The 19,566-nt window shown below is 44.8% G+C and overlaps 1 protein-coding gene across 6 annotated transcripts in view; it reads right to left on the bottom strand.

Moving 5' to 3' along the window:
* LOC144137852 (cytochrome P450 3A8-like) overlaps nt 1-19,566 on the bottom strand; it is a 54,353-nt gene that overhangs the window by 31,387 nt on the left and 3,400 nt on the right. For 2 of the 6 annotated variants that reach the window (XR_013315748.1, XR_013315747.1), the window contains exons 1-4: nt 15,843-16,199; nt 8,713-8,809; nt 5,998-6,050; nt 910-1,007 (exon numbers count right to left, since the gene is read on the bottom strand). Coding sequence is in view for 4 of the 6 variants with exons in the window: in XM_077669865.1 (XP_077525991.1) it covers nt 910-1,007; nt 5,998-6,050; nt 8,713-8,809; nt 15,843-15,934 (340 nt within the window). In the remaining 2 variants the exon portion in view is untranslated. Of the gene's footprint in view, nt 1-909; nt 1,008-5,997; nt 6,051-8,712; nt 8,810-15,842; nt 16,200-18,977; nt 19,075-19,566 lie in introns of those variants that run through there. The other 4 variants (XM_077669865.1, XM_077669862.1, XM_077669864.1 and 1 more) reach the window with 4 other exon arrangements.

Raw genomic sequence — 19,566 nt, forward strand, 5'->3', positions numbered from 1 at the left:
TTCGTCGGAACAAGTACCAGCTTAGACAATATCGCTATATGAAACCAGTGTGCCATCCAACGTAATTTCATTTTACGTACGCTTTTCCTGAATCTCCCATCTCACATTGGGCCAGCGGGTTTAAGCCTAAGCTATCGGTGTTATGTATTTTTAGCGGCAGGCATCACAGGAAGCGTATAGTTAAAAGTAAGCGTTTGTAGATTCTTAAAGGCTAACCCAACCTAAGAAAACATGTTTCCGGGGCTCCGTACTGCTCCGAACAATTAACAGGGATAAAAGTTTTAAAATCAGACACATTTAACTTGCTGCTGGTGTTACGGGACAGACTGAAATGGTCTGCAGGAGACTTGAAGGCAGCGTGCAAACTTCTCTTATAATTTTTTTAGTGTTTAGTGTGGCGCATATATTTCAACCACGGAACATGAATTGGAGGCATAGATTGGGTGTTGCTCAACTGATTTAAATTTATTAGTGCTGCAGTTGAATTCCGGGGAAAAACAATTGTTTTCAGATAATGCCGGTCGTCTTGTCCCGGTATACATAAAATCTTCCCGGAAACAAGAATAATCTTGAATGTTCCTGTACCACTTTACCAACCACTTTTCGAAAGCGGCCGTTCAGGCTGAACCAATTCTACGTCACGAGATTATAGTTAGCGAAATTTTGATATCGAATCAGTTTTTATAAATGTTATCTACTTACACACTGACGTGTTCAGTACTGCAGCACTAACGGCAGGCGCCAAAAATACAACTTCTACAAGTAGTCTTTGGAAACTTTGAACAGTAGAATGTCGAATTATGTGCAGTGAGATGTGTTTAGCTGTTCAAATTGAAACATCCAACTGCTCTGCGTAGAAGGGCACGGGCAACGTTTTGGTGCATATGGCATGAAAGATTTTCATTCGTTCTCCTCTGTTCGTGAAGTTCTGGAAGTTCTTTACGAATACATATGTCATAAAATCCGCGTCTTTCACGACGAGCATTGGTGCATCCCCATTGTAGAACCTGAAAGAGAGAGTCACATTTGACCTTAACTTCAGGATTGCTAATATAGGGTGTAATTATTTTAAAAGGCATTGCGCAGAAATTTATTTCTTGAAAATACAAATGCGGTGCTATCGTAATATTGCTTCTAATCTTTGTTAAAATACCGCAATGGTGTCGCAATCTTTATGGCAGGAACCTGCTAGGTGCACCAACATGGAAATCACAATCAATGCGATCTGTAGGGAGCATCGCTAGTGTCATTGGCTGATTCATCGTCCTACTAATAGACTAATAACCAACATACAGAGGATGAACTTTCTCAGAAACATATTCATATATTACTCACCAATATTGCAATACACAAGACTTATCGGGAAAAAGTAACTAGTCAGTGGCCTAAAAGTCATCAGGATGTCATAACTTACGACCAGAAAAACTTGGTCGCCATCCCGCCCTGCTAAAGTGTGGATGTCCAGCGAATCTGCTGTAAACCACAACAAATGGGTATGGAGGCGGGTATTCTGATTATCCGATCCCCTCGGGATCGGATAATCAGAATAAGAGAGCTGGCGGATCTTGCAAAAATAACATGAGCACGTAACTCGTTATCGGTTTTAGACAGTGCAGAAACCTTTCTAATGTCTAGTTGTCCGGTGCAAAACAGTTATCTTGATCCTGATTCTTTCAATCGCTGTTACGCGATACGTCACAAACAGCAGCTTCCTTGTTTCACTTGAATGCTCAAAGCCTAAAAAATAAAAAGGATTCTGTTGATATGCTCCTTCAAGAGCTTAATCATAATTTCGATCTGTTAGCTTTTACTGAGACTTGGTTTTTAGATGATTGGGATACTGTGCACTTTACCGGGTACAGATGTGCATCAATGTGTCGGAGCAATATGAGGGGAGGGGGCGTAGCCATTTACGTCAAAGAAAATGTACATTTTACTATTGTCAGAGAATTTTCTACTGTTAATCCTCACTACGAATCTATCATGATCAAATGTTTGAACACTATATTTTTGGTTGTGTACAGACCCCCTTCTGGTACATTGACTGTGTTTTTGGAATTCTTAGAAAATGTTTTGCAATACTGCGAATCTCTCCGTACGCCGGTAATCGTAACTGGGGATTTTAATGTCGATTTATTATCCCGAGACTCTTCTTCACAAAATCTGCTGGACATCTTTCTTCCCTGTGGGTATGAAAACGTCATTGATATCGCGACGCGAGTGACAGCGGTATCTCAGACATTGATTGATTTATGTTTCACGAACTACGAAACAAGCAGTTTGCAAGCAGGTGTAATAATTTCAGATGTTAGTGATCATATGCCAATCTTCCTTTTTTTCACACCATTTTCAAGTCGATACAAACAAACTGCAACAAATACACCCACTATGCAAAGATTAATAAATGATAATAATATTACGATATTTCAGAGATTAATGGCCGTGACCGAATGGGACCCAGTCTTGCTTGCAACCAATCCTGAAGATGCTTACAACATGTTCGCAGACAAAATTCGTTACAATTATAACTTAGCATTTCCAAATGTAGAGTTAAAGAGAAACAAAAAAATAAGGAAACCATGGATTGACCGCAGTATCCTTAAGAGAATCAAAGAAAAAAATAAACTGTTTGCTTCGTTTATAAAAACTAGAAATCATGATGTTTTTACTCAGTTTAAAAAAGTGCGGAACAAATTAAATTCAGATATTAAAAACGCGCGTAATGCATACTTTGAAAATAAATTTGCAGCCATTTATAACGACCCCAGGAAAATCTGGAACAGTGTTAATAACCTCATGGCGAAAGGCGAGAGACGAGTTATTTCCGAGATTATTATTGACGGAGAGCAATGCACGGGAAGTTTGCTTGCAGATAAGTTTAACAATCATTTTTTACAATCGGGTGCTGCTACGGTCACACACACAGCTAGTCCTAGTAAAAAACATTGTATTCCATCTAGTACTGCAGGTTCAATATTTTTGTTTCCCGTTACGGAATCAGAAATTCTGAGCTTAATTAAAAAACTAAACAACAGCCGGGCATGTGGGATTGATGAATTTAAAATACAGCCGATAAAAGCAGTCGCGCAATATATATGTCAGCCACTTTCACATATATGCAACCTGATACTCAATTCTGGTGATTTTCCTGATGTTTTGAAAATTGCCAAAGTTTCCGTAATTTTCAAAAGTGGGGATCCAAATGATATGAACAATTACCGACCGATTTCAGTTCTACCCATTTTTTCAAAAGTAATAGAACAGGTAATCAATACTCGAATCTTAAGCTTCTGTAAAACTAACCATATCATCGCCGAACAACAGTATGGCTTCCAAAAACAAAAATCAACTGAAATGGCAATACTAAATATAAAAGATAAAATTATTGATAACATTGAACAAAAATTATTTACTATAGGAGTGTTTCTAGACTTTAAAAAGGCTTTCGATTCTATTAAACACGATATTTTGTTTCAGAAACTTGAGACATACGGAATCAGGGGAACCTGTCTCAGTCTAATCAAGAGTTACTTACATAATCGCCTTCAATACACAGAAATTAGTCACGCCAGGTCCAACTTTGGACAAATTAAGTACGGTGTTCCACAAGGATCTATTCTCGGCCCGCTATTATTTTTATTATATATAAATGACATTGTTAACTTGCCTTTCACCCCGGATATAATACTGTATGCAGATGATACAAACGTCTTTTTTTCTGGCAGAGACCTGGCTCTGCTAGAAAGACAAACAAATTTATGGCTTGAAAATTTGTCAATTTGGCTGAATACAAATAAACTGAATTTAAACACAAAAAAACAAAATATATGATTTTTCGAGCTTACAACAAACGTTTAGGGCAACAGGTTCTCCTCAATTTCAGAGGCGAATGTATTGAACAAGTTACTTCACACAAATTTCTTGGCATTGTGTTCAATGAAAATTTGAGTTGGTCTCCACATATTGACAAACTTAGAACGGATATATCCCGGTGCATTGGTATTATTTATAAGATGAAATATTTACTACCAGCTTGGTTAAAAAGGCAACTGTACTACAGTCTAGTACATTCTCGCCTTAACTACTGCCTTCTAGTGTGGGGTTCAACAGGGAAAACAAACATAGAAAACCTATACCGGCTCCAAAAAAAAGTCTTACGCATAATTGAAAATGCACCCTACTTCAGCCACAGTTCTCCATTATTTAAGAAACATCGGGTATTGACAATTATGAACATTCTAAATAAAAAACTCTCTTTAACTATTTATCACCAGATAAAGACAGACTCTAATGACTTTTACAGAAAATACACGTCACGAACACATGAATATGGGTTTAGGCAGGTAATATATACAAAGCCAAAAACTCGCACAAACTACGGGCACCAGAAATTGAGCTACCAGATTCCTAACATTTTAAACAGTCACCCCGCAATTTTAACCATGGCACAAGATGCTAAATCTGAACAAGGATTTAAGAGGAAATTAGACATGTACCTTTTGGAATTGCAGTAAAAAACGTGTATTTCAACTTTTGTTTCTTTTAGAAACTTTGAGGTATTTTTTTTTTCCGCTGTATGAAATCTTTTTACTGTATTATTGTTTGTTTATGAAAACTGAGAACCGTCTTTTTTTTGTTCTTTCTTGCTGTGAATTCTTGAATTCTACTCATTGTTTCCTGAAATCCGAGAGCTGATGTGTATGTTTTTTCCTAGTGGAATTGTCATTGTAATTATTGTCTTTCTGTAAACTGAAAGCTGATTTTCTATGTGTTAGTTGTGTGCATTATTTTGTTAATTTTTATTGTCACAAAGTACGTGCCATTTCCCGCAGAGTCGCGCCAACACGTGGGGGGGGGGGGAGGGGGACGTCACCTTGTCAGGCTTTTTTTTTTTTTTTTTTTCCTGTAGCCTTTTTGACCGTCCCCCTCGACAACTGTATAGCCAGTCTTGTACATGTTGTCGCAATAAACTTTCAACTTTCAACTTTCAACTTTCAACTATTAAATGTTTCTCGTCGTTTCGGCAGGCTGGCCGCTTGCACTCGGCTAGTGTCACTAGATAAGGGTACAGGGTATAGGCACTCTTTTCTCCTATTGTTCCGTTCCGCCGCGATGATCATTGGTCATTTCGCATTGCGTGACATTTGATTATACTGTGGCTGTCCATGGGCGCCGCCATTTCGTTGTTCATCCGTTTTAGTCGGTCAAAACTGGCAGGCTTAGCTTGTCCTCCCCGCTCAGCGGCTACGCGTGGCTGACGTCGCTCTGAATGTGAATAAAAGATAACGCGTGTAATAGCATTTAAACCGCAGAAGTATGTTTTTTATCTACTGACATTACGCTCGGCTTCTCTGGCGGCAAATGCTAGGTCCAGCCTACAGCCTGATGCACGCGCTCGGCGTCTTGGGGAAGAAGTGCTCTATTTAGTGACACTAGTCCTGCCTAGCCTTCAAAGATGATTTGCAAGCATAATCTTTACCAGGAACCAGGTTGGGGGTCCCATTCTTCACAGGTACCGTATCATCCATAATGCGGTTTCGATGCTTGTTTTGTGGTTTTCTTAAACGAATTCTGACCTCTATGCTGTGCCTTCTTAGCCTGACGCATGCATTCGGCGTCTTAGGCCTTGGTGCTTTGGCTTTTTTGCCCACGGAGATGAAACCAGGGGGGTACAGGTATGCCCCTTTGCTAGTTTTAAAATGAATTTCTGTAAACACAAAAAGGCAACTTGATTAAATCTTTGCTGTAAACATAAAAAAGGCAACTTGATTAACCAACCAAACTGTCCATGGACTGACTGGCTGCCCTATGAATTTATTGGTTGGATAGCAATGCACCTGGAATGAACAGATAACTATAGGCCTATATATAAGCCTACAGATACCTATATATAACTATATATAGATAACTGTAATGGAGGAGAGCACAAATTGTGTTGGACGTAACGGTAAAATCACAGAGCACAGCGTATCACTTCAAACAGTCAAGTGTACTGACCCGAACACATCTCCGTACTTTGAGCACCAGTCCGTGAGCGCGTGCACAAACCCCTGGAAAGACGTTTGGTTCAATTTAAAAATGAGCAGCAGCAATCAAAAGAAAAATGGGTTGGCTGCTCTTGTTCTTGGAGTCACTGTTAAGGAATAGAGCAGCAAGTTTACTTCACACTTGGGTTATCACGCAATGCAATGGCTAGCTTCCCTTGAGGCGCGCATAACAAGTGGGCTTGTCATATCACTTTAGATATCGCATAGGACTCGATAATGAGGAGAAATTTGCACTGATGAAAGCAGATGAAACTGGTATACAGTAGCCCACCAATTTTCCGTACTTGGAGGAGAATGAAAAAATAGTCCGAATAAAAGTGCAGTCAGAAGAATCTGCGAGTCGAAAAACTAACTTTTTTTCATTTTAATAGGACTTAAGAAGTCGCGAATGGTTAAGGACAATCCTGATGATGATGTTGCTTATATGTCAGCGTCACCTGGGGCCTAAAGAATGTTGTGTGTAAAAAAACTTTCCACGTATGACTCGTTTAGGGCTTTCGAGATTGCTTTCGCCGCAGACTACATGCGAAATTATGGCCTCCAAGATCGTTCGTTAAGTTCGTTACCCCGGCGGGAGCAAATTCCATTCCCATCCAATGCGAAGTAGCCTGGTGGCTCAGGATTCAAAATGGCGTCGTAATGAAGCCACACCATGGCTCCGTCGCAGAAAATTTTGTCCGGAAAATCGAACTTCTGGCGTTATTTTGTCTTAAATATCCATTGTTCAGATACATTACTCATATAGGACAACTGGCGGTTCGCTGGAAGAGTCCGGAATATCAAGCAAGTCCGAATTTTTGGCGTCTGAAAAAACGATCGGCTACTGTATTTATGTGCGGCCTCCCGAAGTTTTACAGAGATGCAATACCAGGATTTTAGGCATGAATCGTACGTCAGAAGCAATCGAAAGTCATAGTAGCATGTGAAAAGTGAGAAGTAGCAAAGAGGATGTCAAGAGGGTCCTATAAGCAGAAAAGAGTAAATATACAAAACGGAAATGCTTTTTGATTTTGATTGTAAGGTTTAACGCGCCGACGCAACGCAGGCGATGAGGCGCGCCGTAGTGGAGGGCTACGGATTAATTTATACCACCTGGGGATCTTTAAAGTGCACCGAAATCTCGTACACAGAAAACGGAAATGTCAAGAAAGGGATGTGAGACCATTTGACTGCTTTCAATCGCGAACCGAGTTACACACACACGATGGCTGCACAAAGGCAGTGTTATAGAATTGAAAGGGATGAAAGTGTACCTTTAGGAACAGTTTTTCTCGCTGAATGAAGGTGAATATTTGACAGATATCTGCCTGGTTCAGAACGTGCGACTGAGAAACAGAACAGAAAACTACGATTGAATGCAAAAACGAGAAATCCAGCGTTTCGGAACGAAAGCTCGGTTTTTCCCTCAGGGTGACCGCTTTGCAGCCAAACGCTGCGAATAGTCATCAGCTGCGGGGCCGGTTTCCCAAAAAGCGCAAGCGACTCACAGTGGAGCACATTTCGTGCCGAGACAGTCTGGAGAGTTCCGAGGGAATGATTTGGCTGTTGTGCAGTTCTCCGAATACACCGCGACGCAAGTCGCAGGCGCTTTCTCTAATCGGTTTCGCTTTTCAAGATGCCAGTTTATTTGAAGGTAATTTTGTGGTCGGATTTCTCGAAGTTCTCTCCACCGCCACTGGCCTCTTTGTTTTGTCTCCAGACGCCGTTTTTATGCCGCCTGGTACGTTCTGGAAAATGTTTCGTCACGTCAATGCATTAGAGGGGCAGCCGACGCATCGAATTTGGTACACGATACCGGGCTTTCCGTTCTTGGTTCGTGCTGTTTGAGGGTGAGCAAGGGGGTGGCCTAGTGAACACGAAGGCTTGTTTTCGCACGATATGCATCCGTTATGTTTACGCAGCGATTAGGCAGTAACTGCCTGCTTATGTGTAGACGAAACGTCGGTTATATAGTTTGCGTTGCGATTTCTGGCCCTCGTGAAATGTAGTCTGATCCAGGAGTACCTCGCACCACTGGGCTTTGCTAGCGCTGCCAAAACGAGCAGCGGACACCAAAAGTGCGCCGCACAACCGAGCAGCTCTGTATAACGCCGATAGGCAGGATATATGAACGAGAGGTTATCAACCAATAGCAAAGACTATTGCAATTGCGAATGACTGCAGTCGCATAATTAGAATGCGTCAATATGTTGGGCGTATGTAACACTGAATTCGCAACAGACAGTTGAAACAGTTCAATTATCAACACAAGATATATCTGCAGGCTTCCAGCAGCTACACACACACACGCATATACACGCACGCACACGCACACCACCGCACGCGCACGCGCACACGCACACGCACGCCGCATGCACGCCGCATGCATGCACGCACGCTTCACCCAATACTCCGAAGGTATTTAAGGGTAAAGCATATAACCCCCTAAATCTCCTTCCTCAAAGCCGTTTCAAATATGTTCACTTTAACCGGAGATATGCAGGATAAAAAATGGGTTTGGCCGCATCATTCGTACTTTCTTTTCTGCTCGATATTGCACTGCCGCGACACTGTACCCAGCCCACTTGTGTATCTCATTTGCCGTGGAAAGAATTATGCCCACGTAACAGCCTATGTTGCCCAGGTGTGCACGACAGAAGCGTTCTGTATTACATGGGGTACGTACCTTGCCGTGATACTCGATCAAATTCCCGCACAAGATATTCGGTCTGGGACCAGGAATCCCAAGACGCTTGAAATAATTGAACGTGTGCTGCCTCCACCTGAAATCACAGACCGTATTCGAGAACTATGAAGCATTTCCATGTACAGATAACAAGTGCTTGTGCACTAAAAGCTGAGGTTTGTATCCGCAGTAAGCCCTTTAATCGGACTAAACCAGTAACATTTTAATCTGACACACAGACGCACGTACACGCACACATACACACGAGCACTCACTCACTCACTCACTCACTCACTCACTCACTCACTCACTCACTCACTCACTCACTCACTCACTCACTCACTCGCACACGTACACACTCACGCACACACACGCACGCACGCACGCACGCACGCACGCACGCACGCACGCACCGAGCTCCACGCAAATCGCAAGAGAGTTGTGTTGAACACGTGAAACGTCAGTGCTTTATAACGCTCCTCCAAACTCTGGCCATACTAGTCGCTGAATAGTGACACAGGTCACTCTATAGAATGAGGGTGACGCTGGAGTGACACAGGTAACTTTACCGTGGTTGCGGTCCGGTCTCAACAACGGGAAATTCTGCAAGTACAGGCGCTATACGCCTTTGCCCGTCTCTCCCTGCTAGCCCGCCTCTCCCTATGGACTTCACCTCCATGGTGGTGCCTTTGCTCCTCAGTTTTTACAGCGAAGCTTTACCAATATCATCCAGCGGAGAGTTTGACCTTTATTTGACCGTAGCTGCGCCGCACGTGACTGCCGGGCAGAGGTCTGCCGTCAGCGGCGTTCGCTAGCCGCCGCCCGCCGTCGCCAGTGCCGGCTCGGCGCATGCGCTCTTCGCAGCTGGTTCACCGCCTGGCCACGTGACTCGCCACGTGCATGCAAGCCTGGCCATAGATGACAGCGCTGCCGTGCCGTCTTCCCTTCTGTGAGCATAGCGCGGGAGCTGGAGGCTTCGAACCGTCGGGAGGAAGCGGTGTCTGGCTAACCCTTGGATATCGCCGGGCGGGTTTCTTCACCGGAGGAATTCCAAGCGTGCGAACCTAATGTCGGAAACTACGAAAGAGCGAACCGTTCGGCTCGGAAAATGCCGGAAGCGGGACCACGACCGTAGACAAGAGGAGACTTTGGAAGAATAGTGTAGTAATTACAGCTAAATCAAAGGGTAAACCAGTGAAACCAAGACTCAACTAGGCTAAGCCGGGCTTTCGCTTTGCACATCCAGGGTTAGCTGAACTAAGCCACAGCCATTTTTTCATCACGTGGTACGCGGCCTTCGCCAGAACATTCGACGAACCCGTACACATCATCTATCACCAATTGTCAGTGGCGTCAGACTGCACCACCCGTGCGGTAAACTAAGAAATTAGTGCAGGGCGAAAAAAGTGGCGTGGCACTTTCTATACTTACGATATCCTTGCTGCCTCTGTACCCCGTGTGGAGGATCTTCGAGGGAAGGCATGACCCAGACGCCCCGTTCTCGTGAAGCAATGGAACACTCTCCGAGACTCTTATCGAGGCAGTGAGCGCAACATCGTCTGTACCTTCACAACAGCTATCGCCCCGCGCCTGCGCCCTTCTTGTTATTTCTTCATAACACACTCCCACCCGGCCAGGAATGCCAAGAGCTGAAAGAAGAAGCGAATCGGCTGCAACCGTAAATTGAGGCCTTCGTGATGGTCCTGAAGGCTGCGTGAAGCGGCAACCACATGTCTCGTGGTAGCAACGCGAAAAACGTTGGAGAGCACAATTTACCCCACCCACACCTGTCAGATGGTTGAGCTAGACACAGCCAAATTGGTCAAATTGTTTCTTGCTTTTTTTACGTTGGTCCTCCACAACGTTCGTTTGAAGGCGCCGCTAAGAAACGCCCATGGCCGCAGACGCGAGCAAAACGATCCATATGGGTGCCGCATAAAGCTTCTGTACTTACAGGTCTTACGCATTAGTGTGAGTTTCTTTCATTTTTTTACCCGTCAGGATGAATCCGGTCATATAAGAGTTTATGAAGATTTTTAAGCGGTATTATGTTGACTCGTTACCAACAAAAACTTTCGGTCAAGCAACAAATCCCACATACCACGGATTACTGCAGGTATTCTTAAGCGTATTCTGCTAAAAAACAAGCTTTACCCATTATTTCTTTGTACACGAGATGTTAGCGATTGGGATCGGTATAAAACTTTCAGAAATAATTTAAAGAAAGAGAAAGACCAGGCACAAAAGGATTATTTTTTTCGCGTATTTGATGCTGACTGTTTCCGCAGAAGTGAAGTGGTGTGAAAAAAATTAAACAATCTTTTAAATAGGAGAACAAATACTACTCGAACGCAAAGCGTAATGGTTGGTGGAAACGTTTTGAGAAGTAAAGAACTAGCCTACCGAATGAATGATTACTTTGTAGAGCCGGCGGGAGGTGTATACAATAGTTACAGCACTGACGTAGTCCTTACCATCCCACGTGCTGAACACACTGTCCTTTTAACACCAGCTAATGTATCCGAGACTGTCGTTATCTTCCGTGGGCTCGAAAATAGGCGTCGGCTTAGCAAAGACGCAAATGGCCTGGAAATAGTGCCAGTAAAGCACGTATTAGACCTTACAGCGGCTGTACTAGCCCATATCTAAAATTTGGTTTTATTAGGTGCAGAGCAACTTAGGACCTCACAATGTCCGTCCGCATCCGTGCGCATAGCATTTACAGTCGCAAAAAGATCACACAGTCACCGGCACCGGCAGGATTCGAGCCTGTGTCTGGTAGACAAGGCCGAGTTAGAGCCAGTCGTCTTACCCACTGTGCTACGACCGTTTTTTATTGCCGGACTTCGTCATGCACAAAACCAACACATAACGACTCAAGACAGCACGAGTTAATACAAAGCCACAATCCGGTTCTTCCGGATGGTGTTGTCGTTAAAAAGTTATTTCAGTGCGGTCAGTGAGTCAGTACCCGAGAGTCAAACGGCTTACTCCCTCGCTTGTAACGGTGCGGAGTAGATTAGGACCTCCCAATGTACGTCCGCGCCCATCCGCGCGCACACCACCATCAAACGATTTAAGTAAAAATGAAGGTGCAACTCACGGCTCAAATCGAATGACGGTCGGGGCGCAAATCGGATGTCACTCGGGGCGCAACTTGGATGTCATTTCGAGTCCCCGTACTCCACGCCCTCGCCATCATCCACGGAGTGAAGATGCTGCCTATTTAACTTGTGTATTTCCCAAAAACGTGCAAATAGCAAGAATGAAAATTCTTCACAAAGCAAGGGATAAGAAGGTCTTTAGCAACTACTGCCCGTTATCGATATTATAAATATTCTCCGGATGTCTCAAAAAAGCAATTTACGTTCGAATGGACTCTTTTTCGCAATAATATTGTTTAATAATTGCCTGCCAACGTGGTTTCAGAAAAAAATCTTTACACAGGATCGGCGGTATTGGTACAAAAAAAAAACAAATTGAAAAAAATTGACAAAAAAGATGAAATAATTAGAATACTATGAATTAAGAGGAAGCGCGCCTGATTTTATCAAGTCGTACTTTGCATCACGCACCTAATCTACTGAAATAAATAAACGCAGATTGAACCCTAGATCGGTTCTTACAGGAGTGCCCAGGGCAGTATTCCAGGTCCCATTTTTTTGTTTTTTACATAAACGATATTGTTAACCTCAATACAAAGTGTTGACGATTGTACAGTGTTTGTTTATGGGAAACAATTAACAGATATAACAAAACAAGCAAGCAAAATTTTGTGACAAGCTAAAAAAATGGTCTAAAATGAACGGCTTTTTTATTAATCCCAGACCAAGTAGTCTTATATCGGCCTCGAAACACGCCTATAACCATGCCAAGCACTATTGTCCCGGGCCCGTATACGGTACAACTTGAAAGATCGGTTAAAACTCCAGTTTTACTATTCACGGAACCTATGTCCTGGAACAATCAGGTAGACTTGATCTCCTAAAAAGCTCGCAAAACTATTGGAATTATAAGCAGGCAGCGGTATTTTCTCCCTTTTCAAATTAAAAAAAAACGTTTTGTACAATTCTCTACTTAATGCACAACTCAATTCTCACTCGATGATAAGGGAAAGGACAACAGCGACTAATCTAAACAAACTTGCGGTTTTGTAAAAAAGGCAGTTCGGGCAATCGAAAATGTTCCGTATAATGCACACATGAAGGAATTATTTTAAACTAATCAGGAATCTAAATAATGTTAAGAATTTCACATTTAATTCAATCTATATAATCATAAAGCCAAACGAAAATATAAAATCCAGTGCAAGAAAAATTATCTGCGATTTTAAAATTGGCTACACCACAAAAATGTTTTAGCCATACTCTTATCGATGTTGCATTTGTTGGCATGTTCCATTTTCAGACACTGAACAAGGACAACGCACTAAATAAGCTTGATAAGCAACACATGAACCCTGTAACCTTATGTAATAGGGGCGTTTTGGAAGCGTATTTGTAAACATTTATTTCCCCGAAGGCAGGTAGTGAAAACATGACCCTGGATGCATAAAATATCGACCGCACCCCTCTCATTCATTCTAACGCGCTTTCTAATTGCTAGCTTAACCCAAGAGACATTCCGTAAATGGTACACCCCATTACTGCCGCCTCGATGTCCCTTCTGGGCCTCCCTCACACCCGCCAATCTCCAGCACCTAATTTGGCACTGTCCGAAATTTACGCGTTACAGAAACTTCAACCCTCCTCCAAATGCCTCCTCCTCATACATCGACCATCGAACACTGGAACCCTCCTCGCTGACTTTAATTGCGCACTACTCCCTAGAAAGCGGTCTAGCACGAGCAGTTTAGAGCCGTGAGCCTGCTCGCGTCATCCCACGTGGCCTCTTCCGCCTTCGTAAGGAGCCAACCAGCTTCAACTTGAACGGCTTATTTTCAAAATGTCCCAAGCTACCAATATCCCACCCTCTACTACCACTTCCCCCACTTGACCTAGCGTCTTCCTGATGTAATAAAGGCTATCTCCTCCTCTCCTCCTCCTAATTGTTGCACCATTTTGAACTTTATCCTTATGCACCAGATCTTTGTTTCAGACTGTTGCTTTTTTGCATCTCCTCTGTGCTATTTTTTAAAGAATGAAATTGTTTTTAACAAAAAGCTGTTTAGCAAATCGTAATTTTTCGTGTCCGCAGTTGCAAATACAAAGAAATGGCCGAGCCCGCGCACGTGAGCGCGTTCCTCGCCGCCACCACCCAGCAGTTAACAAAACCAAGAAAACGCCCAGCACTCCCGTATGCGTGCCGCGTAACGACCGCCCAGCATCGCCTTCACACGTTTGTCAAGCCACGGCCGCTCGATGGAAACAAGGTATCCGTAGAGCCAAACCAAGCCAAGCCAAGCCAAGCCAAGGCGGAAACCGCGCAGCGTCCCCGGCGCACTTTTGTCAAGCCACGGCCGCTCGATGGAAACAAGGTATCCGTAGAGCCAAGCCAAGTCAAGCCAAGCCAAGTCAAGGCGGCAACCGCGCAGCGTCCCCGGCGCACTTTTGTCAAGCCAAGGCGACCCACTTAGGGAAATCGGCCAAGATTGTAAAAAAAAAAACAACTGTGGTCGATTCCTCTGTCATAGGAATCGGTAAAATGCGAAAGGGAAATGTGCAGCGAAATCTGCAGCTGGGCATGATTTGCGGGTCGGCAGTCGTCTTGTGGGTGTGCTTGGTGAGCGACGTCCTGCTGGCACGCCACTTCGGCAAAGGTGTACTGGCGTCATTTCCATGACGGATAGGACGTCAGTGAAATGTTGGTGTATCCCGGCATAAAAAAATTTCATGTTAACTTATCAAACCCGAAAACGAAGAACCGGAAGTACAAGGTACCCTTTAGTAGTAAAGGTGGCTTCTCCGCAAGAAGACCTATGTGCAGGATACACCCTTTACAGTCCGCTTGCTCCGTTGTACTGGCGTCACTTTCGTGACGGATATGACGTAAGTAAAATTTTCGTGAATCCCGGAATAAAACCCTTTTGTGGTAAAAAAAGAACTGCAGCGTTCGCCGTAATCGTGGCAACACTTGCTCGGCGCAAGAAAGACACGCCATAGCGTACGCCTCTACGAGGCGATGTCCAATGATTATCACTTCCAAAAAAATAAAATAAAGCTCAAGGCTTAGAGCAGCAATGATGCAGTAAAGGTCGTTGCGGCAGCGAAGATGGAGAAAATAAACTGCAATCGTGGACTTAAACCTTCGTTCTGGTCGTCAAGGTTGCGCACCGCTTCACTACCTTCAAGTCTTAACGCGTTAGTGTGAGCGCCCTTCATTTTTTTAACGGTGACAAGCAGTTTACTGCTTCGGAATCACTTTGCTTTTATCTGCTATCATGGTGCCCGTTTTAATATTGTATCAGTGGCCAAATGTTCCCGCCTGTTATGAGGTCTTATCAACATTGTCGTAGTTGCTGAGATCTGCTCTTTCACATGTGTTTTCTAGCTTCTTTGTACCATGAACATACGCTGCATAGGTACTCAATTTTATCATGCAGAGTTTGCACCCGCTTGCTGCCTGTTTACAGTGACGGAGCCCAGTCATGTTGTTGTAGTGCAGCTTTTTTTCCGGTTACCGTTTTTTTCCTCCTGTGTACTTTTGGTGAACAACTAAACAACTGAACTTGAACTTAACAAAAACACTCACACGCCCACAACACTCTCCGCTCTTCAGCGGTGACAATAACTTTTTTGAAGTGGCAACCCCTTTCTCTAAAAATTTTGCTTTGAACTGTAACAACGTCACAATTTAGGGGAAATGATAACTTCCTAATGATTACGCCTGTGGTCGTCAATGGTAACTGATGGCCGTAGCGCAATGATAATTCAACACGTACGGAGATACGAAATACACCGTTTAGTCTAAACTAGCAAAGAAAGCACATGCAAAAGACTGTCTTAAAGGAATAACTTAGGGGAAGCCTCTAAGGAGGACTGAGTTCCTTCACTGGGAAACTTTAGGGCTGCAAAAGTCTGTCCTGTAGCCGTGATGAGCCATACGGCTGCATGTCAGCTGAGTGTCGATTTCTCCCTTGCGAAAGAACAATCTGTTGGGCAGTGGCGATAAAAGGGGAGTCTTGTACGCACCGAATCAATTTGAAGATGGCGTAAAAGGCAGAAGCTGCGGCGGCAGACCAAAGAAAGTTCGCAAAGGCGAATAACGCTGGTGAAACCTCCATCACGGCTGTAGGGTACTGTCCATGCGCCGCCTTTTGGTACGAAGAACGGCTGCTGAGGAACACTCCGCCAATCGAGCTTCCAGTTGTTTTTCCCCGTTCATTTGTAGCCTTGATTGTATTACTGCATCTCGTGTTGAGCCTCCTTTGGAGTGTTTGCTTCGGCTATCGCAGCACTCGCCAAGCTGAGGTCAGATAGGGTGGCTTTTTTAGCAGAACAATGAGTATGTCGCGCCGGTTCCGAGTGGCGGCTCCGCTTGACTCAGCGCCTGTCGTGCCCCTTTATATTAGCCACAAAGGTCAAACGCAAACTTCAGTTCACGGTCAGGGATCATCTACGCCGATCATTTCCGTACACGCGCAGTATTTTTCCCCTAGTTGGAGTGGACCATGCAAAGAATTGAAGCGCTGGGACAACGGGACAAGTGAGTCAAAACACACAAAGTGCTACACACATACAGGCGCCTTATGTGTGTTGACTGGCTTGTCCCGTTGTCCCAGCGCTTCAATTCTTTGTCATGTTCTACCATTAGGCCCAAACCAGCACCCTTGTGGACCATGCAAGTTACAGCATCGCCAGGTTCGACACCGTTCACGACATCACTGGTGACAGTGATGTCATCAATGCGGTCATACACTAGTGGTGGCATCCTCCATTAAGACACCCGTACAGTTGAGCAACAACAGTGGCCGCGGAACTGAGAGCACCTGCCCCTGAAGCGGCTCTTGATGAAATATTTGTAAAATACTTTATTCCGCTCTAAAAGAAGCGAAGCAGCGACTGTACGGCCAGTAAGCAGGAACGATGAGAAAATCGAGGTTTCGGGGCTGCACATCCACTAGAGGATATCACAGTGAACAGCTGTCAAGGCCACATGAAAATTAAAGGCGTTCCAATCAACGTGAAAGCTGTCGGAAGTGCAGAGCAGGGATTCGCTATAATGGGCTATACCGCCGTTATCCGCTTACTGCTACCACCCCATGCAATTCAAATTTCCCGCCTTCGTAGTGCTCGCGCGTCCACTGCCTGAAACTGCGCCAGCGGGAGCTCTGTTCCCTTTGTGCTTTTTCTCCCCGCACGTGCCGGTGTTGCACTGCCCCATTTTGCGTTCACTATCGTGACAACCAACCCAACGGGCGTCCTTAACTAAAGGAACGCGGGCGCTGCCGGTTAATTACGTATATTTTTTCTCAAATGTATCTGTAGTTTTCTTTGCGCTAAACAACGGGAAGGTGTATGACAAGCGCCAGCGTGTTACGAGTTTCGAACGCTTATGGCTATATAAACCGCTTAGCTTTCGAAGCCTGTGGGGTATGGCGCGAACAACAGCGTTACCCCGGGATGCCGCCTTGGTGCTCTATATACTTGGGTCGAGCGAGCGAGCTAGGACGACAAGGCGAGCGCCTAAAGTGCTCTGCACTTTAAAGTGTGGGAGCGGGGTTCTAAATTAGCGGCGTGCTCATGCGACCGAGTGTCACGGGCGCGCCGCTCACGGATCAGCGTGTCGCGTAGGAACCACCGGCTGCCGCAACGTGCACGCGGATGGGTCGTGCTGGGTCGGGCCGGTTCGGGGCAGTTGCAGCATGCTGGGGTAAGCGAGGCAATGACATTGATTATCTCCAGTGTGCCCGGAGGCAGCTGCTCCTGAATGAGGGCCATTTGTCAAGACGAAAGCCTGATATCTCCCTTTCGAAGGTGACCTCAATGACACCGGAGTCAACACGAGGGGCACGAAAACACAATGCCAAAGGCGAAGTAAAGCGTGCCAGCCGTAAATAAATACGGTTAATGATCTTCTAAGCTACGTTTTAATTGATTAGGGATTCACAGTGATCATTAGTAAGGCGGATTAACACTATGTGACACATAGTGTTAGAATGCGAGGGTATCCATCCAAGTCTACATGAGGGAAATATTCGGCTTCCAGAAGCCCTAGGATTTGAGGGTAGCACAGGGGGAGTTAACTTCAAGGCTGTCGAGGCGACGAAAAGAAGATTAGAATGCTGGTGGACGAAAAGCAGAAAGGGAATATTGCGTAGGATAGTTACCACCTGTAACAGGAAAACAAAAGTATTTTGTGCCTAATAAGTTTTTTGTGCCTGCCCTAAGCAGCGCTAGTATTGAACCAAGAGTGGAAAACCTAGGTATATTAGTCCTTTTTGGTAAGATTACACGTCATCACCCCTCTACTAAGGGGAAACCAATAGCAATCATCATGGAATATTTATTAATTGGTGATTGATAGTAAGAATTATTCAGGCACGATTGAGGTAGGATAATATAGATTAAGGTAGATGAAGTACATTAAAAAGTGTGGCTGCTGTGTCGACGTGTGGACGCATATACAAAGGTACCCATCACAATGTTACGCCAGACTTTCGCTTCTGCAAAGCACGTACTCGAATGCCCCGCGAAATTTTTGTTTTGCTCCCGTGTCGGGCCCATACTTGTCTGGAGCTGGAGCGTTCTTGGTGGTTGCATGTACACATGGTGTGTAAGTTGTTTTGTGTACCCCTTTTGCCCAAGACCACTTACTTGGGAACAGGTCATATAAGGAAAAGCGATACACCCACGTCAATGTTCCGCGACGCACACCGTCTCTGACCATGCGATAAATCGCCTCGTTGCTTAGGGATGATAAGCCTCCAAGGATTGTGACCATGAACGGCAGCACCGCAGGGAACATGCTGAAGCTCTCACCGTTTAGCTACTGTTTTAAGTGCGGAGTACCTCAGGACCGCACAATGTCCGTCCGCATCCGTGCGCATAGCATTTACAATCGCAAAAAATCACACAGGCACCGGCAGGATTCGGGCCTGTGTCTGGTAGACCAGACAGAGTTAGTGTCAGTCTCCCAACTCACTACATGGCTCTCATATTTTACACGGAAACACTTGCAAACACACACAGACACAATACTCATACATACACTCGCACACGCACACACAAATCCGCGCATCCCCCCTCCCCCCCCCCCCCCACACACACCCTCCGTTACCCACCTGTTCACCACGGGAGCGTACTGCGTTACTCGGGGGTACGTACCTTGCCGTGATACTCGATAAGATTCCCGCACAGGATATTTGGTTTGGGGCCAGAAATCCCAATACGTTCAAAATATTTGAACGTGTTTCGCCTCCACCTGAAATTGCAGAGCGTATTTCACAACTGTTAAATATTTTTTGTGTAGATGACAATTTCTTTTGCCGTGAAAACGCAGCTAAGTTTCTATTTGCGCCGTAAGCATTTTAATCTGATTACTGGTACAGGGCGCTCTTACATTCTTCTTAAAGATAAATATCCGCATTGCATAATTGCAGTTGTACTTCTGGCACGTCACGCACGCGCGCACACGCACACAAACGGGTGGAAACATTAGGTTTTCGAAAAACTTCACCCAACTCCAGATGCCCACGTCAGCTTTTCCGCCGTGATTGATCGCCGCTCTCAACAACGGGAAATACCACAGGTACCATCATTAGCACATGTCCGTTTCCCCCTCTACGCCTGTTCATGCAAGCGCATCTCTCCCTCTCGAAGAGCACACCACACTAGGCTGTGGCTAAGTATGGCATCTCAGTTGAACGAGCAGAGGAGCCACGTTATCATGAAGTCCACCAGGAGCTGGAAGGAG

This window comes from Haemaphysalis longicornis, unplaced genomic scaffold, assembly GCF_048455015.1.
Source record: "Haemaphysalis longicornis isolate Haplotype H1 unplaced genomic scaffold, Haemaphysalis longicornis Haplotype H1 scaffold_5, whole genome shotgun sequence".
NCBI classification, from domain to species: domain Eukaryota; kingdom Metazoa; phylum Arthropoda; class Arachnida; order Ixodida; family Ixodidae; genus Haemaphysalis; species Haemaphysalis longicornis.